The sequence below is a fragment of the Geotrypetes seraphini genome, chromosome 2 (assembly GCF_902459505.1).
Source record: "Geotrypetes seraphini chromosome 2, aGeoSer1.1, whole genome shotgun sequence".
Lineage (NCBI taxonomy): Eukaryota > Metazoa > Chordata > Amphibia > Gymnophiona > Dermophiidae > Geotrypetes > Geotrypetes seraphini.
The window spans coordinates 359858502-359880704 of record NC_047085.1 but is presented as its reverse complement, the minus strand read 5'-3'; the positions used below and the strand labels follow the sequence as shown (position 1 = coordinate 359880704).

General features: G+C 44.9%; 1 protein-coding gene across 1 annotated transcript in view; it reads right to left on the bottom strand.

Moving 5' to 3' along the window:
- VWC2 (von Willebrand factor C domain containing 2) overlaps positions 1-13979 on the bottom strand; it is a 151222-nt gene extending 137243 nt beyond the window's left edge. Inside the window, exons 1-2 of the mRNA XM_033934219.1 lie at positions 13892-13979; positions 6632-7414 (exon numbers count right to left, since the gene is read on the bottom strand). Coding sequence (XP_033790110.1) covers positions 6632-7354 — 723 coding nt within the window. The 5' untranslated portion in view covers positions 7355-7414; positions 13892-13979. The remainder of the gene's footprint in view (positions 1-6631; positions 7415-13891) is intronic.
- Positions 13980-22203: the final 8224 nt, after the last annotated feature.

Sequence of the window (22203 nt, the reverse complement as noted above, 5' to 3'; positions counted from 1 at the left end):
AATAGTGATTAAAATCAATTGAGTCTGTTCACAGACAAGAGCATAAGTGCTCCTTTTACTAAGGTGCACTAGCGTTTTTAGTGCAGGCAGGAAATTACCGCGCGCTACACTTCTAGAACTAACGCCATAAGGTCTAGCGTGGGCGGCAATGTAGCGCGCGCTATTCCATGCATTAAAGCCCTAACGCGGCTTAGTAAAAGGAGCCCTAAGTGACTGCTTGAAACTATTCCTATATAATTATCTGTTGCGGAAATAAATTATGGACCATTTTTGGGCGATTACAATGTTCCCCACAGAGTGTTATCCAATGAATTGAAGTGTAACCAGGTAAAGACCAGAAAAAGGACAAGAGGGAGTGATCTCAAGTCTGAAGTACAGTGTCTGTAACTGATTAATTCCCCCACCGAACACCAAAACACACACACATCACCTGCTAAAAGATAAAAAGCAATATATGACATACAATATAAGAAGGGATGTTGGAAGCTTCACTCCACGTGGAAATTCTGTCTACTCTAGGCCTGATATTCAGCTAGTGCTGATCAGCGTTTTGCTGACTGCTGCCAGCGTTATCCCCAGAAATTCAATATTAGGCCATGGCACAAAATTTCCAGATATTTGGAGTCAGGAAAAACAGCCTGTTAACTGCAATATTCAATAACCCCCACCTCTTTGACTAAGCCACGATAGAAGTTTCTACCGGGACCAGGGCACTAAATGCTCCAACACTACTCTGACATTCATAGGTATTCTATGAGCATTGAAGCATTTAGCGCTCTACTGTGGTTTAGTAAAACAGGGTCAAAGTTAAGACTGATTTTTAAGCAGTCATATGTATGCATTTACAGTGGCTGATTAAGTACTGAGCACTTATGTGCTCCATATAAGAGGCTAAACCTCTCCAGCCCCAAGCACTAACTTCCTCTCCCACCCATGTCTGGGATGAATAATAGGAAAGGTGATCTTCTCTTCCTTTCCCTGTTGCTGTCTCCCCAACTCTGGAGGCTGCAATGAAAATTAAATCAAACATGGGGCCAGAGCCCTGTTTCCACTGCTGCAGGCTCTGCTGGTCTCCCTCCTTCTCCTTCTCCCTTCCCCATCTCCCATGATATAACTTCGCATTTCAGGGAAGGCGAAGGAGGCAGAGGGAGACCAGAAGAGATGGCAGTGGCACACATAGAGCTTTTAAACTAGAAGGTAGGGGTGGCGTATGTATGAAGTACAATTATGGAGACCACCCCTAGCAAAAGACAAGATGTGATGGTAGTAAAGATAGCAATGTAAATAGTATTAGCATCTCACTTCTTAGCAATGTAACAGGAAGTGAAACTAAACATAAACCTATACAAAAAATGAGTTTACCACTGAAAGATAGCTGGAAAGCGATGACCACAAACGCTAGCAGTCTAAGCAACAAAGTTCATGATCTGCAAGTCCTGATGTTAGAGGAAGACCTGGATATTGTTGTTATCACAGAGACATGATTCAGTGACTTACATGGATGGGATGCAAATATACCGGGATATAATCTTTTTAGGAAGGACAGAGATGGCCAAAAAGGTGGAGGAGTAGCTCTCTATGTAAAGATCAATATCCAAGTGCCTGAAATGCAGAGGACCTGGGGAGAGGAAGAAGTGATATGGATCGCTCTGAAAAGAGAAGATGAAACTTCTATCTACGTGGGTGTAGTCTACAGACCTCCGACTCAATTGCAGCAAATTAATAAAGATATGATTGCAGATATCCAAAAGTTTGGAAGGAAAGAAAGATGAGGTGCTGCTGTTGGGTGATTTCAATCTGCCGGATGCGGACTGGAAAGCTCAATCAGTGGAATTGGAAAGTAGGGAGATTGTTGATGCCTTTCAAGAGGCTCTGCTCAGACAAATGGTGACAGAACCCTTGAGGGAAAAAACGATACTAGGATCTGGTCCTCACAAATGGGGAAAGTATCTCTAATGTTTGAGTGGCTGCCCACCTGTGAAATAGCGATCATCAAACGGTTTGGTTTGATATAACAGCTAAAGTGGAAAGCATCCACACAAAACTCAAAGTCCCAGATTTCAAATGTATGGACTTTAGTAAAATGAGTACATACCTGAAGAAAGAGATGTTAGGATGGGAGGACATAAGGAAAGTGGAAAAACAGTGGTCTAAGTTGAAAGGAACAATAAAAATGGCTACTGACCTTTATGTGAGGAAAATAAATAAAAACAAGAGAAAAAGGAAAGCAATATGATTGTCTAAATTAGTAGTGGAGAAAATAAAGGTTTAAGAGTTGGTGTTCATGAAATATAAAAAAAACTCAAGAGGAGTACAGAAAGGACTATCAGGTCCTGAAAGAAGCCAAGAGAGAGATACATCTGGCAAAAGCACAAGCAGAAGAGCAAATGACTAGAAATGTAAAAAAGGTAGACACAATTTTTTTCAGATATATTAGTGAAAGGAAGAATATGAAAAATAGAATTGAGAGACTAAAAAATGATATCTATAATAATAAAACCCTAAGCGCACATGCGCACTCTTACCAGCTTGTTCCCTGATCCCTGATCTGTAGGTCTGTGGCTGGCAAGAGTGCGCATGCGTGCTTACAAAGTTCCCTCTGTCGCAGACCCCATACTCCACGGCCGAAGTCGATGCAGACGGCATACTCCACAGCCGAAGTTTACGACGGCAAATTTAAACAACCAAAGTTGACGGCTTTCACTCAGGTCAGGAGCGAGCTGCTTTTCAAACCCCCCCAGCACCGCCACCCCTGCACCTTTTCAAACTCTCCCTCCCCAGCACTGCCGCCATCATTGGTACCTATTTTTTTAACAGCCTAGTGATCCAGCGGTATCCCTCCCTCGCTAGACAGCTCTCGCTCAGGTAAGAGGACTCCCGCCGCGAGCCGCAAGGAAGAAGTTGAGCCTGCCTGCCTGCGGGCATCGCTATAAGGGAAGGGGGGCCATGGAGCAGGCTGGACCGCAAGAAGGGAAGGGGGAGGAGCCGAACGGAGCAGCCAGATCGCAGCAGGCCTGAATGCGGGGTAGGGGCCAAACAGATCAGGCCAGATCGTGGTAAGAGAAGGGAAGGGGGGGGGGAAATGCTGCTACTGCTTCACAGGGACCTGGAGGGGAAGGCAAATACCGCTGCTGCTGCACAGGGAAGTGGGGGGGGGAGGGAAATACTGTTGCTGTTGCTGCTCCACAGGGAAGTTGGGTGGAAATGCTGCTGCACAGGGAAATGGAGGAAAAGAATGACAGACAAACAGCAGGAGGGAGGGAGACAGACAGAAAGGAAGAAAGACACAGGGGTAGGGAGAGGGACAGAAAGACAGACAGAGAAAGGGGGCCAAGGAGAGAGAGAGAGAGACAGCGGGAGAGAGAGGAAGACAGAAAGAAAGACAGACAGACATATATTCTAGCACCCGTTAATGTAACGGGCTAAAAGACTAGTGTGTCAATATATGGAGAGTGATGAGGAAAAAGCAAACATGCTAAACAAATGCTTCTGTTCTGTGTTCACGAAAGAAGATCTTGGAGAAGGACCAAGATTGTTTGGCAAAGTTACACACTCAAATGGAATAGATACAGTGCCATTCATGGAAGAAAGTGTTTATGAACAACTTGAAAAATTGAAAGTTGACAAAGCAATGGGACCGTACGGGATCAATCCCAGGATATTGAGGGAGCTCAGAGAGAGGTTCTGGCGGGTCATATTAAAGATTTGTTCAACAAATCTTTGGAGATGGGAGTGGTTCCTGGGGTCTAGAGAAGAGCAGATGTGGTCCCTATTCATAAGAGTGGTTGTAGAAATGAAGTGGGAAACTATAGGCCGGTAAGCCTCACTTCGGTTATTGGAAAAATAATGGACGCGTTGCTGAAAGAAAGGATAGTGAAATTCCTAGAATCTAATGGGTTACAGGATCCGAGGCAACATGGTTTTACTAAAGGTAAATCGTGCTAAACAGATCTGATTGAATTTTTTGATTGAGTGACCAGAGAATTGGATCAAGGGCATATGTTAGATGTAATTTACATAGATTTTAGCAAAGCCTTTGACACGGTTCCTCATAGGAGGCTCTTGAACAAACTTGATGAGCTGAAGTTAGGACCCAAATTGGTGAACTGGATTAGAGGGTGATGGTTAATGGAATTCGCTCGGAGGAAGGAAAGATGAGTAGTGGAGTCCATCAAGGATCGGTGCTGGGGCCGATCCTGTTCAATATGTTTTTTGAGCGACATTGCCTGAGGGTTAGAAGGAAAGGTTTGCCTTTTTGCGGATGATATCAAGATTTCTACCAGAGTAGGCACCAAGGAGGGAGTGCAAAACATGAAAAAGGATCTGCAAAAGTTAAAGGAATGGTCTAATATCTGGAAACTAAAATTCAATGCTAAGAAGTGCAGAGTAATGCATTTGTAGATTAGAAATCAGAAGGAGACATATGTGCTGGGAGGTGAGAGGCTGATATGCATGGATGGGGAGAGGGACCTTGGAGTGAAAATGTCCGAAAATCTAAAGGCAAAGAAAACTGTGGGACAAGGCGGTGGCTGTTGCCAGAAGGATGCTAGGCTGCATAGAGAGAAGTGTAACCAGTAGAAGAAAGAAGGTATTGATGCCCCTGTTGGTGAGACCCCACTTGGAGTATTGTGTTCAATTTTGGAGACCGTATTTGACAAAATACATAAGAAGACTTGAAGTGGTCCAGAGAAGGGCAATGAAAAAGGTAGGAGGTTTGCACCAAAAGACGTATGAGGAGAGACTGGAAGTCCTGAATATGTATACCCTAGATCAGGGGTGTCCAACCTTTTGGCTTCCCTGGGCCGCACTGGCCGAAAAAAAAATTTTCTGGGGCCTCACAAACGTGCAAACACTGCAGCAAGACAGAGGAGGGAGCTGGCAAGATGGTAAACACCCGGAGGCAGCAGAGGAAAACACTGTATCGCCCTCAAACGGGGCCGCACAAAATACTTCATTGGGCCGCAGGTTGGACACCCTGCCCTAGATGAAAGGATAGACAGGGGAGATATGATTCAGATATTCAAATACTTTAAAGATATTAACGTAGAATAAAATATTTTCCAAAGAAAGGAAAATGATAAAACCAGAGGGTATAATTTGAGGTTGAGGGGTGGTAAACTCAAGAGTAATGTTAGGAAATTCTTCTTTACAGAAAGGGCGGTTGATGCCTGAATGCGCTCCCAAGGGAGGTGGTGAAGAGGAAAATGGTGACAGAGTTCAAACAAGCATGGGATGAACACAGAGGATCTTTAATCAGAAAATAATGGGTATATATTGAAGGAACTAAAGCAAGTACTGGGCAGACTTGCACGGTTTGTGTCCTGTATATGGCCATTCAGTTGAGGACACGCTGGGGAGTGTTTCGATGGCTGGGATGGTTTAGATGGGATGGAGTGAGCTTTGACGAAGACTCCAGTAGATAGAACCTAAGCACACTACCAGGCAGAGCTCTGAGTTTATGGCCCAGAATATCTAAGAAAAAGGATCGTTTAAATTAAATTATTAATTTATAGAGCATGTACGGTTGGGCAGACTGAATGGACCATTCAGGTCTTGATCTGCTGTCATTTATTATGTTACTATGACCCTGCACATGATTTAATTTTCTTTGCAGCCTCCAGAGTCAGAGATAGTGGCAGGGAAGGGAAGAGAAGCTTACCCTTATTTGTTCTTCCCACTATGGACTCAGGCAGGCAGCGGACCCACAGGGGTATCAGTGAGTCAGTGAAGAGGTGGTGGTGGAAGAAGAGAAAGAGATGTGGCAATTATATGGTGAGGGGATTGCACTCATGGGAGGAAAGAGAGAGAAGGACTATTGGGGGAAAGAGAACAGACAGAGAGGCAACGCACCCAAAGGATTTAAAGTTGGACCACAACACCCCATATCACCATGCCCTATACCAGGGGTAGGCAATTCTGGTCCTCGAGAGCCGGAGCCAGGTCAGGTTTTAGGATCTCCACCATGAATATGTATGAGATGGATTTGCATGCACTGCCTCTTTGAGATGCAAATCTATCTCATGCATATTTATTGTGAATATCCTGAAAACCTGACCTGGCTCCTTGCTCTCGAGGAATTGCTTACCCCTGCCCTGCCTTTTCCTCCCCAAACATCTGAGTCACTGACCGCCTATGGCTGAACACATGTATTGAAACTTAACCAGCCATGTGCTGACTCCGCCTCTGGAACACCCCCAAAATAGCCAGTTTTGAGTTGGGCACTAGCTGGACATTTTCAGCAGTACTATCCAGTTAAGTGCTGCTGAAGATGACTGGTTAGTTCCGAATAAGCAATTTAATTGGCCAGGAGTCATTTTTGGCTGGTTAATCACTTTGAAAATTGGCCTATCTATTTACTAGAGAAAATTCCACTAGAAAGAAAACACAACCTAAGATAAATTGTGATGCTGCTCTGTTCTTAAATATTTGCTTGCTAGTTTCTTTCTGGGGGATTTCTCCGTCCCATAAAAGGAATGAAATGAGAGTGTGGTACCAAAAGACTCCCTTCTTCAAAGCTGCTTCAGAAATTGACTTATGAGCTTTTTCTATTTTCTAGCTCAATATTTAAATCTGGCTCAAAGTTTGTAAAGCAACTAAAAAAAAAAAAGGCAGAGCAAAACAGATCACTTACCATGAATTCTTCAAGAGTCTGGTAGGTTTTCTCTCTGAACTCACAGTAGTTTTTTTTCTCTTTGCACTGAGGGCAGCACTGGCTGGTGTCTACTTGAATGCATCGTGGGTGAAGTCTTGGGCATTCAGGTTGAATACAGAGGGGTCCCTCTTCAGTGCAAAGACACGGGCAGGCAGAAGGGCCTGGGGTAAACTTCTCACCAATGGCATAAACAAAGCCACTCTCATCCACGCAGCCTTTCCCACGGTAATCAGGATAAACATATTCCTCTGGAGCTTCATGGGTAGGAACAACTTCTGCGTCAAATTCTTCCATTAAAGGTTCCTCCTGGGTACCATCTGATTGCTCTTGCCTTTGAACATCCTCAGACTGGTTACCTTCTCCCCGATCATTCCAAGCTTGTGCCTTTTTTGTCAAGGGTTCTCTGTTAGAGCCAGTTCGGTTCCCCTTGCTTTTCCAGTCTCGGGTTGCTTCATCCCTCCAACTCCTGCCGGATTCATTCATTTTGGCCAGGCCCGTTTGACTCTGGTTCTGGCCATCTCGCGGCGTGTGTTCCCTCTTCTCCTGACTCGTTTCTAATTCCTCTTTATCGTGAGGTTTAGCAATGTTTTGGATAGGGATGGTGGGGCTGCAGAGCGCGAGCATCAGGCAGCAGGTCACGAGGAGAGAGCTAGAGAGAGCTCCAATTGCCATTGCAGTAGTGCTGGGCATAACTTTCTGCATCCCAAGGGGCTGGACGCCACATGCACATGAAAGTTAGCTCACTAGATCAAGCCAAAGCTCCTAGAAAGAAAATTAAAAAATATAAAAATAAAAAATTTAGAGCCCAGCATTAAACTAATAGTGATGACACTTAGGTAAATCTATTGGCCCTTTAATGACTCAGACTTTGTAAATCACTGTTTAATAGTGTAAACAGTTTTGGGGGGTTTTTAATACTTGGAAAGGAACCCCCTTTTGTACCCCTGGGCAGCCCTGCTGAAGAGGGAAAGAATATAGCATTCCTTCCACAGCAGTGTCTGGGCCCATAAATCCAGAAGTGAAAAGCCACCTGTTGTGAGGAGCAGGCAGTGTGTAGACATTCAAAGAGACAAAGGAGTCTCCTTGAATATGGTAGTGAGTGCCATATTGGGACCGCAGTGGAGGCAGGCATCAGATGCATGACCATCGCAATGACCTGAGGAGAAGACCCACTCCTCTACCAGAGATTCTTCAAGATGCCATGGGCAGAAGGGGAAGAGATCCTCTCATGCTGTGAAGAGAGAGCAGCAGAACAGGACTGGAGCCAGGAGGAAGAAGAAATGCTGAAGCTAGATGAGCCTCAGTCATGAAGCAGAGGCTTGCAGTATATTTACCATATTACGTTTGCCATGCTATGTCTACCATGCTATGATCTCTCATGCCGCACAATGTTTGCTGTTCCATGTTTTCCATGCTATGTTTCATCATGCACGCTTACCTTACCAGTTTTGCCAAGCTGTGCCATATTATGTTAGCCATGCTTTGTAATACTATGTTTGCCATGCTGTGGAGGGCTTCGATGGCTGGGATGGTTAAGATGGGCTGGAAGGAGCTTTGACGGAGACTCCAGCAGATGGAATCTAAGCACACTACAGGGCACGGCTCTGGGTTTCTGGCCCAGAAATATCTAAGAAAAAGGACCATTTAAATTAAATGATTATGGTTATGTTAAATTAAATGATTATGGCATGTATGGTTGGGCAAACTGGATGGATCATTCGGGTCTTTATCTGCCATCATTTGCTGTGTTTTACCGTACTATGCTCAACATACCATGTCACGTGTTGTCATATTATGTTACCATGCTTTGTTAACTATGTTTTGACATCTGTCAGATAATGATCGCCATGCTATCTTCTTCCATACTATGTCTGAGATGTGGTGCAGGGGTTAGACAAGGGAGCATTGGCGAGAAAGTTAGACCAGCCTTGAAGAAGCCTAGTCAGCGAAATGGGACCCATTGGTACTTTAATCGCTACTTACAGTGGAGAGTGTATCCACATAACAGCGCATATAAGATGTGTTTCTCTCATTGGACATTTATGCATTGAATGTTTAAAGTAATTACTGTTTGGAGTTCTTGCCAGTTGATTTGCATTAATCACAAGTACTCTGCTACACCTCTATAACAGTAGTGGTTATCATCAAATACATTGAGTACCATTTAATACACATAATTAAGAAAATATTTTTTTCTGTATTTTGCCACACATTTAAAGTCAAAAGGATAAAAAAAAGATAAAGAAATAAGAAAAAAGATTAATTAAAGAATGAAAGATAACTTTTTTGTATCAAATATTATAAAGAATTCCACTGAATCAATCAACTGGATCAATGAAAGAAAATTCAATCCACCTATAACCAATAGACACTAATTTAGTCTATGGTTTTGATTTCTGAGATCCTTTTCATTCAAGAAGTGTTGTAGTAGCATCCATTCTAAATGAATAAACCTCTAGTTGGGTGACAGGTCACTTGGTCCCCCATTGCCCCATGTATGTTAGATAGATTGTGAGCTCGACGGGACAGATGGGGAAAAATGCTTGAGTATCTGAATAAATTCATGTAAACTGTTCTGAGCTCCCCTGGGAGAACAGTATAGAAAATTGAATACATAAATAATGTGAAATGTTTCAGCCTCTGATAACCAGAGCTGGTATTGTGATATCATAATGCCACATTCCACCAATAAGAGCCAGCCTCATCAGTGATGTCACAATGGCTTCATTGTCCTATACTTGGCTCACTTCTGCTACATTTTGATTTCTAAAGTGGCACAGTGGTTAAAGCTACAGCCTGAGATTGTGGGTTCAAACCCATGCTGCTCCCTATGACCCTGGGCAAGTCACCCAATTCCCCAATTGCCCTAGGTACATTAGATAGATTGTGAACTCACCAGGACAGGGAAAAAATGATTCTCCCCTGGGAGAAAGGTATAGAAAACTGAATGAATGAATGAATAAATATGAAAAGGGAAGCACCTTACTGGCCTGAGAAGAGGAAGTCCATCAGCCAGAGAAAACCTAGCTTGAGCAGAGGCAAGAGATCCAAGGTTCTTTCCATCAGAGATGGAAGCTAGTGCCCGGAACACAATATTCCCTTCCTCCTCCTCCTCTTGGATCAGGAAGAACTCGTTGATATCATAGGATCAGGAATACAACCCCTCCTCCCCCAAATGAAAAGGACGAGGGACAGGGACATATGAGACTGAGCACATAAGAAAGAATATGAGTGACAAGCTCATGAAACTCTGCTTCTCACAGAAGAACAGATGGAGCACACACAGGCCCATGCTGGACTAAAAATCCAGACCTGCAAGATCAAAAGGTCTCCAGGTTGAAGAGACAGGAGCCCATGGAATTGGGAGGAGCCTCCTTACCTTGACTCCTCACACAAGAAGAGAGGAAAGACAGCAGGAAGAGCTAGAAGACAAAAGAGAAGAGCTCCGAGACAGAGGTAAGAAACAGAAGAGACCAGAGATAGATGCAGAAGTCAGATGGGGCAGAGACAGACGGGCAAAGATAAAAAGAGATCAGTTTAGCAAAGAAGGTTTCAAGTATATTTAAAATTTGATAAACCGCTTATCACATATCTAAGTGGTGTACATATTAAAAATTATATAAATATGGGTTAACAAACAATACAAATTATTCACACAAGCAGAAAAAGGGGAAGAAATACAAAATTCGACAGGTTGTGTGTGTCAGCATTAGAAGTAACCTAGTGAAGTGGCTAAGGAGGAAAACTGCCAGTGAAGAGTCAGAAAAAGTGACAACAGAGCCTCAAAGATCAGCTTGTTGAACAGAAAGCTGAGCCCAGCTAAGCCAAGGAAAAGCAGTGGGAGAGACAGTCTCAGAGCCATTTTCTGTTGAGTACCATAGGTAGCACCCAACAGTGACTTCATCTGTCAGTAAGGTTGCAGAAGAGACCTCAGCAAAGCAAAGAGACAGCAGTGTGTCACTGCCACAGAGTCATGGTAAGACGCAGAGACCCCCAAGAGCCACCGACAATGGGAAGGACAGTAACTGTTAAGTCTTCTGCTTGCTTTAGTTAGAGGCATTCTAGAGTAGGCTTATCTTTTTGTTAGGGGCTAGAGAGGTCTTTTGGTTAGTTTTATAAATAGGTATGTCTAGGAATAAGGGGGTAGATTGGCCCACAATAACAAATCATGGAACTCTGAATCAATCAATGAGGAGTCCTGGAGAGAGATTTGAACCTTTATCACTTCATAACTGCTCAGGAAACCAGTTTGAGCTCAATTAATACCACAGATACCATGTTTCCCCGGAAATAAGACAGTGTCTTATATTCATATGGGGCCCAAAAAAGGTCTTATTTTTGGGTAGGGCTTATGTTTTCCATATACATGATCATCTCTCCCTTCCTCTCCTTCATCCTAATTCTTCCTCTTTCCTTTCCCCCACATGTGCAACATATTTCCTCCCCTCTCACCCATCCCCTTGTGCCTTCCCTATGCAGCATCTTTCGATCCCGCCATCCCTCCTATCCCCCTGTACAGCAGAACCCTTTGCCCAGCTTCCATCCTTCCCTCCCTCCCATCCCTTGTGCAGCAGAACCCTTGAACAACCACCCCTGCCACACAGTTGAACCGCCGAACCCCCGCTGACCCTCCATCCTTCCCTCCTAACCAATCCCTGCAGACCGCGACCATAAATACCTTCCGGCAGAGGAGCATCGAGTCAGCAGCACTCACAGGCTGCTTCATGGCCTTCTCAGTGGGGCCTTCTGTGTACTGATGACATCATCAGTAACGTGGAACACAGAAGGCCCCAGTGAGAAGGCCACGAAGCAGCCTGTGAGTGCTGCTGACTCGATGCTCCTCTGCCGGAAGGTATTTATGGTCGCGGTTGGTGGGGATGTGCTGGGAGGGAAGGATAAAGGGTCAGTGGGGGTTCAGCTGTGTGACGAGGGCAGGGGGCCAGATGGGAGGAAGCGCAGCTGCCTACAACTAGGGCTTATTTTTGGGGTAGGTCTTATTTTCGGGAAAACACGATAGGTACATACTTAACTGGCATATCTCATGGACTTGGGGGCACACTTGCTAAGGAAAGAGTACATAAATATTTTGAGGGGTAGGACAACTGATGTTCTTGCAAGGTTTTCATTCCTCTCAGAGAGCTGGAAATTGTTATTCATAGAGGACATCGAGAGAGAGAATTTTAAAAATGGAGTTTATCAAGGCCACACTCAAACTATAGCGTGTTTTGTGAAATAAGGGTAATGGTATCCTTGAACTGCTTGATTACAGGTGTTTGTATTCACTTGTTTTGCTATTATGTTTCTGAATAACTTGATTCTCTCAGTTCTATCTATCTCCAAGAAAGAATACACAAATTTGGTCAGATACTTCATCTCTGTCAGATGTTTCCCGTTACTTCCCCCCACCTTCCACTGAATTCCACTGATATTTTCATTCAGCACCAGTCCTTTGCCCCTTCGTCCGAGGAAATAATGACCTCAGAGAGGGGTGGTTTCCCTCTTTTTTCCTCGCCCAGCAGGAGGGGTCAGAACCCTAAAGAAGAGCTCAACTACTGGTGACACGCACATACCCTGGAAGGCAGACAGCAGGCAGTGAGCACCCCCTCCCCCCCATACTGCCTGCCCCACCTTCATTGGTTCAAGGGTGACACAGAAATTAATACTGAGTCTAAAGGTTACAAGGAGATCACTTCAGAATATGACTTAGCTTGCTGTGGATGTGATTCACTGAGTGCCACAAGCTAAACACCAGTATCTCACAAGTTCCACAAGCTACTTTTTTTTTTTTTTCTAAGTGCTTTGGATGAAATACCCTGATGCACTCTTATATTCCTCAGTTTCTAAACATGTCCGTATGTTTTTCACCATGTGGGAAAGAACTTCTGCATTATCAATGAAGATCCATAGCTGAGTCCGAAAGGAATAGCAGGCAACAAACAAACTGGACAGACTGTTCATGAATCTTTAATTCACCCTCAAATGCGCGCACACACCTTTATATCCTATACACACAAGATCTTGCCTCCCTCTGAAATATATGAGTATATATATAAAGTTAGGGAGAAGCCAAGGGTGCCACCCTGAATTTGCCTCGACGGAAGAAACATGTCATTACTTCCTGTGAATTACAAAGTAGAATCTGAAATGTGGCTGGATGCTCTGGGACTTTCGCTGCAGCAAACCAGCCCAGTACCCTGCTTGCCTGCTGCAGCTGCCAGTAAACCGAGTAGGGAAACGGTCACTAAGGAAAGCTCGGCTCCAAAATGCTTTGTCACCCTAGTTGCAGTTTCACCACCAATGCCTGATAATAGGCATCTGAAGGTAGTGTCTGGGCAGTGCAGCATTTTTCTACCCAGTCACCGACTACCCGTGTCTGCACAATGGTAAACAGGGCAGAAGGGAGAGAAACCTGTAGCTATTTCATTTAGCGTGCACTTCAGTTCTCAAGAACTAGATTAAGACCAGGAACGATGCCCGTATTCGCACTGTGCGAGTTCCGATCGGGCGAGAATCAGGTTAGCGGACAGAATGCTGTGTTTCGTTTTGTTTTTTAACATCACAAGAAGATTGACAGAAAGATCCAGAAAATAAATGGAGAAGAATGAATAGCAGGGATGGAAAGAGCGAGAGGGAAGCAGAGAAGGCAACATAGCAGGTAGCAATGATTTTACTACTACCAGTGTTTATTATTTCTATAGAGGAACCAGATTGCAGGCAGCACTGTGCATTTTAATACTCCTTCCGCCCCGGGGAGACCAAAAGGCAGTGCTAATAGACGTGGAAAATATGGTTAAAAACTATTATTATTATTTTTTGGGAAGGAAAATCACATCTAAGCTCCTATAATTTATGAAGGGTTGTTGGTTTTTTTTTTATGAGTACAATTAATCCTGCCCTCTTCTCCACCCCTCCCCCTCATGGTGTGCCTTTGATAATTTAAAAAAAAACAAAAACTTCTAGAGGAGGGCTGCCCAAGTCCGGTCCTCGAGATCTACTGGCAGGCCAGGTTTTCAGGGTATCCACAATGAACATGCATGACAGAGATTTGCATACCAAGAAGGCAGTGCAGGCAAATCTCTCTCATGCATATTCATTGTGGATATCCTGAAAACCTGGCCTGCCAGTAGATCTCAAGGACCGGACTTGGGCAGCCCTGCAAGACCGTCCTCAGCAGCAAGAAAGTGCTGAAGTGTGGATCCGAAGAAGCATCTCCCCTCCCCCCGCCCTCACAATACTTACATTCATGCGTGCTGCAGAGTGGCTCTTCCTTTACCCCCACAAAGGAGGCCCTTGTCTGTCGCTTTGGGAGACCCCCCGCCCTGCCCTTTCCCATCCTTTCCTCCTTTAAAAAAAAAAAAATGCTGATCGGACGCCGAGGACGAGGTCACCAAAAAACAGGGCTGCGTGATCGAGGGTGCTTTGAGCCCATTCTAAAACGTTACCCTCTCAGCACATAAATGAGAGAGAACGAATAATTAAAAAACGTAAAATAAAATCGAAAGTTCAGTTCTTAAAACTGACAGCTCGGGGGGAGTTGTGCTTCCATCAGCCCCCCCTTCTTCTTCCTCGGGCTATTGTACTTTGTTCTCCCTTTGCAGCTCTCGTTCGGGATGAGCCGGAGAGTCCGGGCACTTCATCGATTCTCTCAGCCCTCTGCAGCAGGAAGAGGAAAACTGCTGGACAAGTGCTATTATAGTGGCACTAGGTTGCAAAATCTTCGACTTGTACTTCTTCTTTTTTTCCAAAACAAACACACCTCTCAACCAGTTGCAGAGCTACCCAATGCGTCCTCTAGGGCAAAACTTATTAGAATATTTTTTTTTTTTTAAATTATTTAAGAAAAAAAAATCAGGAAAAAAAATGCAACTGGAGGCTGCGTGAAAACAATGTCGCGGCGTGTGCCAAGAGCTGAGCCGAAAGCAAGGAGTGCCGAAGAGAGCCTGCCTCCGCCTGCTGAACTCCTGGCAGCAGGGCGAGGGAAGAAGCCGAGGTGCCCCGAGCCTGTGCCGCACCGCTGCAAATGGTGCATTTGCCTTTTGAGCGCAAGGATTCTTAAAATCAAACGAAACCCAAACGAACGAATCACACCGCTCTGCTAATTGCACATGCAGTTATAGTTGAGGCGTATAGGTGGAGTGGCGGGATAGGTTCCTCCTCTGGGATGCTGTTGAACTGTCCTGGGTGCTGAAATCTTGCGAGCTCTAAGTACAGGTGCTGGCTCAGGCTGTGAAGCCAGAGGGGGAGCTCCAGATCCTTATGTCAACACTCAAGCACTGCCGGGTTTTTTTTTGGGGGGGGGGGGGGGTTGTGTGTGTGTGTGTGTGTGTGTGTGTGTGGGGGGGGGTATTTCATCTCCTTTCTAATAGCTCCTGTGTTAACCCCCTGATGGGCTCACTGTTTCTTTTCCTCATTCGTGTTTTCTTTCCCTTATGCCTTTCTCCTTTTTTTTGAATTATAACATAACATAACTTTATTCTTCTATACCGATTTCTAGGCGGTTTACACAGAAGAAGGCTGGACAACCAGCCAAGTACAATTAGTTAAAATATAACAGGTTTCCTAAAATATTCAATTTAAAATTTTGATTAACAATGATAACCCCAATTAGGAAACACATTTATCAAATAACGCAGTCTTAATTAATTTTTGAAATACACATATGACAACATAGCTCCACTAATATACTTGCCCCACCAAGACTGCTGCTTCCTTGCTTGAAATGCAAGAGTCCTACCCAAAAAAGTCTTATATCTGCAACCAGTAATTTTTGGATAAGCAAATAAATTGGAATTCCTAGTTATTCTCGTTGGGCTGCATAACACAAAGTGAGATAAAAGGTAATTTGGGGCTAATCCCCAAACCAGCTTAAAACAGTTGCAAGAAAATTTCAATAGCACCCGTGCTTCCACCGGGAGCCAGTGCACCATTTCCCTTGGACCTTGGACTTTTTTTTTTTGTCTCAGTCCGTTATCCCTTTCTTCACCCCTATCCTCACCCCACTCACACACCTGTAAGCAAAATCTGAGACAACACTGCTTGACTCTGTTCTATGTTTTTGATCTCTCGCCAAAAGAAGGTTGTCTGAGTAATATGCTTACTCACATTTAGAAACTTATTCTGGGCTTCTTTAAAAATAATCTGCTAGAAGTAGGTTGATGTGGTACCTTGACTAGAGAGGGACAGCTTCTGTGGGCCCCTTGAGCAGGAGAGTCTCTTGCCTGGTTAAATTGCACTGAGCAGGTCAGGAGGGGATATTCAACAGCGTAAGCCACTGTATTGCTGTGGCAATGTACAGGCAATGTTGGAGCTGTTGGGGGCAGAGCCAGGAGATATATGGGCACCAGTGATATATGGTGTCAGTACCTGCATAGCTAACTGGACAAGTAAGATCCCTTAAATAGCAATCCTATCTTTGCCTGGTCTAGACGCCAAACAAATTTCAGTGTTGGTTTTGGATCTGGCTTCTATCCATGTTGATTCCAGTGACAAAATGGCTCCTGGAACTTCTTGCAGCACTTTTGAAAACAATGTACCAAGTCTATATAATCCACTGATAAACAAAAAGTAGACTGGTATAACTTAAGGTTTAAGATACCTAAAGTATTTGTGTACTCTCAGATACCCGTCTCTTAGATCAATGGAATTTTCACTAAGGTTATATTCACGGGTTAAGATATCTTAACCCGTGAATATAACCTTAGTGAAAATTCCATTGATCTAAGAGACGGGTATCTGAGAGTACACAAATACTTTAGGTATCTTAAACCTTAAGTTATACCAGTCTACTTTTTGTTTATCAGCACTTTTGAAAAGCAATGGCATGGATCAGGAATGAGTGGGGTTTGTTCCTATCCTTGAAGATGCCACTAGACCACCAGGGCTTCCAAAGATAGGCCTGGAGAGGACCTAGGAATGTGATTCAGAAAAGAGGAAATGGTTGCAGGGGATGAAACAAACAAAGAAGGAGCCACTGTGGGTGGAGGGGGTGAGGGGGTTAGCTCAGGAGGGGTATCTTTTTGGTCAGGTGTTGGGGAAGGAGTTTCATTTACAGTTTTGGTTTCTCTTGAAACTAGCCAATTTTAATTTCAGTCACAGATTTGGTTTCAGGGAAAATTGAAAATCCTGGGTTCAGTAGGCAGCAAACCAGTCATATACCTTCTCACCAATGCCCAATTGTGTAAGCTTACCCAAAAAAATATCTACAACAGTTCAAAAGCTGAGGAAATGTCTAAGGACAGCAAAAAGAAACACTGATTTTTATCTATCCCTTTTTCTAAAATGTCAACAGTGGATACTAACAATGCCTCTGCACCATGCGATTTTCTAAAACCATACTGGAAATCATCTAAAAAGACATGATCTTCTACAAATGTTTCTAATTACCTTAAAACAACCTTCTCAAAGATATTTTCCATAAAAGGAATCAATGAAATAGCTGAATAATTTGAAACAACATTAAGGTCTAATCCTTCACATTTTAATACTGGTTTCACAGTTGTCTTTTTACATGCAGGGGGAAAATCACTTGAAATAACGACCTAGTAACAGTAAATGTCACCACAGGAGCAACCTTATCAGATAACTGTCATAACACTTCAGAAGAACCAGGGTCTGGAGTAATAGATGAAACAATACTCTTGATCTCCCATACAACTAGCTCAAATTTACCCCCATCTAACTACCACCTCCCAAACATCATTCATGTTTCTTTCTACCATCTTCTCTACCATCATTCATGTTTCTTTCTACCATCTTCTCTAACCTCAAGATCTTATCTTCCAAAAAAGCTGCATAAACCTTGACATCAAGGGGAAGGGGTAAAACACGGACCTCACGGATCTAAAACCGCAGATTGCAGATCTTTGCAATCCCCCTGCATCTTCACTACTCTGAATAACTTCGTATCGTCTGCAAATTTAATGGAGAGTTATTGAGGCGCTGTAGAGGGAGTGCACTTGTAGGTCAGTAAGAGGAGTTTGAACTGTAATCCCGCCCAGATTCTGCCCACTTGTAAAATAAGCAATATTCAGTGTTATTTAGAAAGCTGGGAATGGCTCCCAGCCATCCAAATAGCATGGTGACCCATCAAAAGATTGCAGGACTTTGGCGCGCCGACAATCCCACGGTGACATTTGCATGCAGGACAAAATGCACGCTGCCGCTTCTGCTGTTCCCATTTGTACTCTGAGGGTGTGTGTGAGGGGGAACCCCCCACTACACTTAGAAGTGCTTGCACTCCCATTGGGAGGGTGGGGGGGGGGGTACACAGAAATTCCCGAAGACCAATAAAGGGAAGGAGAACAGGAGTTTTCAGTCCCCAACGGGAGTGCAAGCACTTCTAAGTGTAGTCGGGTGGTTCCCCCCTCAGAGTGCAAACGGGAATGGCAGAAGCGGTGGCACAAATTTGTCCTGTGCACAAATGACGCCACGAGATTATCGGCGCATAAAGTCCTGCATGCTTTAGTTATGGTACCAAATAGCACCGATATTCAGCTGGCTATCTCAACCTGAATATCTGGCTTAGAGGATTAGCTGGTCAAAGCTAATATTCAGCAGCTCACCAGTTAAGTCGGCAGCCAAAGACAACTATCTAAAGGGGTGACATATGTTTGGCCATTGAGACTTATGTGCGTATTTACAGAATAGTGCTGAGAAGGTATTTTGATATATATCCATGCATAGGAGCCAACTTTTCAAAAGGATTGGGGGTGCAAAAGCAACAGAAATACTCCTCCCTGTGTGTGCTTAAGCACCCACAACACTCACAGAGTTGACTCCTATATATACATGTTTGTGCTTACATATGCATGTATGTGTCATTATTCTAATGAATTATATGCACAATTAGCATATAACTGTTAGCATATACTTTATAGCAGGGATATTCTAACCTGTCCTGGGGTTCACAGGCCAGTTGAGTTTTACAGATATCCCTAATGAATATGAGAGAGATGTGCATGCCTATTACCTCCATCATATGCAAATCTTTCTCATAAATATTCATTAGGAATATCCAGAAAATACGACCTCCAGGTTAGGTTTGAGTACCCCTGCTTTGTAGACTTTTCCTGTTAGAAACGTATGTGTATGTGCAGTGGAATACATTATTGGTTGGAGGAATACTTTATTGATTGGAGGGGGCCATAGAGAATGACACGGGGACAGAATTTGTCCCATCCCCATCCCTACGGATAATTGCAGGAAACCATCCCATGTCATTTTTTAGTGTCTATCTCAACTTCAGTCCTTCTACACCATCGTTCTTCAATGCAAGATTTGAGGGTTAGTGGCTGTGGCCATTCATACACTGATTTTTCTCTCTCCCTCTAAAGAATGACACGGGGATGGTTTCCTGCAGTTAACCATGGGGACGGGGACAAATTCTGTCCCCATGTCATCAAGCTCTGACAACTCTGCCTCCCAGCTCCCAACCATATTTCATATTACAATGCATTCTCACAATTTGCACGTCCAATATTCACAATTTTGCATATCCACGGGACACAAATTGTGACCGCTATTTGCCATTAGTGCTGCTGTGTTCATACATTTGTGTATGGTTACCATACATCTGGGAAAACCTGGACATGTCCTCTTTTTTTAAGACTGTCTGGATGCCTGGATGTTTTTTTTGTTTTTTTTTAATGGAGGAGTCTGTCCGGTTTAGCCAGCTCTCCTAACTCTCCTTAGAGAACTGCACTGGAACAGGGGTAAAGGGAATCCCACTGGGTCCAAGGGGATCTCTTTCACACTTGCTTTCTTCAGGCTGCTGGCAGTGTTCCTTCCTTCTGCTGCTGGCGGCTGACCCAGAAGTCTTCCCTCTGAGGCAAAACGCATCAGAGGGAAGGCTTCTGGGTCAGCTGCCTGCAGTGTGTAATAAGGAATGCTGCCAGTGGCCTGAAAAGAAAGCCTGTAAGGTTTGGTAAGATGCTGCATAGGCTGGTTAGGGGAGCAACCACTTGAAGAATTTACAGAAGACAGAAAAAAGAGAAACTGGAACCAACTTGATGGAAAATAAATTTCAGACAAAAAAAAAGAAAGGAATTTATTGACTGAAATACTTTAGCTTTGGGGTTGGGGCTGGGATTGGGGTTGGAGTTGTGTCCTCTGTTTTTTTGTCTTTACAAATATGGTAACCCTATATTTGTGAACCTGCACATTTAAAATTGGCCTTCTTTTCTTTCACTTTCACAAAAATGTGTGGTTTGCGAAGATTTTTTGGAATCATACTACCATGAATAGTGAGAACATACTGTACATTTACACTTAAGAGGGTTAATTGCAAATGTGTTTTAAGGGAAGAACACGTGGTATTTGTAACTTAATACATAGGCATCAGAATGGGAGTGGGGGGCGCACAGGAGCCATGATCGCCACAAATTTGGTGGTCAGAGGTCAGAAGAGTCAGTTATGCCTCTCCTGACTCCCCTACCAACTTCCTCCCTGACCATTGTAATTTTAAATGTTTGAGCAGCCGGCAGTGGCGACAAGGTAAACCTGCTGCCATCGACCTGCCCTGGAACCCTTCATTCTGCAGTGTCCCGCTTATGCAGGAACAGGAAGTTGCTGCAGAATGAAGACTTCCGGGGCAGGCCGATGACATCAGGCTCACACCATTGCTGCTGCCAGATGCCCGAAGATTTAAAAATGACAGCAGCCAGGAAGGAAGTAGGTGGGAGCTGGAGAGAGAGGTCGTGCCACAGGATCCTACTGGGAGCATGGAGGGGGCTGGGGCTGGGGGAGGGGAAGTTGGGAAGACAGATGCTGCACGGTAGTGCTGCCCGATTCACGATTCGAATCGATTCTTCAATTCGAATCAGGTGAATCGATTCAAATCGATTCAATTAAAAAAAAAAAATTGGCCTCCCGATTCAATGGCCAACCTTTCCCCGTGCCTTCCTAAAGCAGGAGCTGCAGCGCTGCCTCTTGCTGGCCATCCGCTGCTGCTCCTGCTTGAGGGGGGAGGGTCGGTCAGAAAGGCCTCCCCCAGCTTGCCTGCTCTTGCCTCCCTGCTCTTACCTCCTCCAGCTTCCCCGCTCTCATTTATACTAATAGGGCAGCTTGCAGGCTCACTAGTGTTATAGCGATCCCTGCAGCTGCCCATGGTCCTCAGCGGCACGTTCTCTCTGCCGCGATCCTGCCCCTGACGTCAGAGCAGGGGCAGGACGTAGCAGGAAGAATGTACCGCTGAGGACCACAGGCAGCTGCAGGGATCTCTATAACATCAGAGAGCCTGCAAGCTGCCCTATTAGCGGTAAGGAGGTGGGGAAGGTGCAGGCTTGCAGAAGGAGCAGCTTTCATTCCCAGCGGGGGGAGGGGAGGAAAAAATGTGTCTTCATGGCAGGGGAGAACAGCGTTCGTTCCCGGCGGGGGGAAAAAGAAAATGTGCCTTCGGGGCGGGGGGAGCAGTGTTCATTCCCAGCTGGGGGGAGGAGGGGAAGCAGGCCTTCACAGCAGGGAGGAGGCGAGAAAGTGCCTTCCTGGGGGGAGTAGGCCTTTGGGAGGGGGGGGAACAGGTGTTCGTGGCGGGGAGCAGGTCTTCAGGGCAGGGAAGCAGGCCTGTGAAGAGGGAGGAGGAGGAAGAGTTCCTTTGGCGGTTCATAGTCTTAAGCGCGCGAGACAGACGCGGGCCAACAATTCAGCGCAAGACTTCAGCGCGCCACAGGAAAACCTTCTTTTAAAGGGCTCCGACGAGGGGTGTTGGTGGGGAACCCCCCACTTTACTTAATAGTGATCGCGCTGGTGTTGAGGGGGGTTTTGGGGGGTTGTAACCCCACATTATACTGGAAACTTAACTTTTTCTCTATTTTTTAGGAAAAAAGTTAAGTTTTGAGTATAATGTGGGAGTTACACCCCCCACACCCCGTAACATGGCAGCACAATCCCTATTAAGTAGAGTGCGTAGTTCCCCACCAACACCCCCCGTCGGAGCCCTTTAAAAGAAGGTTTTTCTGCGGCATGCTGAAGTCTTGTGCTGAATTGTCGGCGCTCGTTTGTCGGTAGGTATCTGTCTCGCTTGCTTAAGACCCATCACTCCTTTGGCGGTGGCGAGGCAGGCCTGTGCAGAGGGAGGAGGAGGAAGGAGTAAGATAGGGGAGGGGAGATGCCAGACCTGGGGTGAAGTAAAGGGAAAAGAGAGACCAAAAAGAGGGGGAAGAAAGCAGAGGAGAGGTGCTGGACTAATGGAGAGAGGAAGAGGGAGAGAAGAAATGCAAGACCACAAGGGGAAGGGTACAAGAGGGACAGATACTGCTCCAAAGTAGGTGGGCAAGGTGCAGGATGGCAGGAGCGATAGTAAGGGAAAGCCTGTACCTGGGGAAGGGGATACAGGAGGTAAGGAAGAGAGAAAGAAGAAGCTGGATATGGGGAGAGATAAGATGCTAGGCATGGAGGGAGCATAGGAACAGGGACACAGAAGAGAGATGCTGGATGAAAGGGTAGATGAGAAAAGGAGAGATGGTGGATCTGTGGATGGTGGGGGTCCATCGTTGCAGCTGCGGGGCGATGGAAATGAAAAAAAGGAAAGATGCTAGACCTCCGGGAGAGGAAAG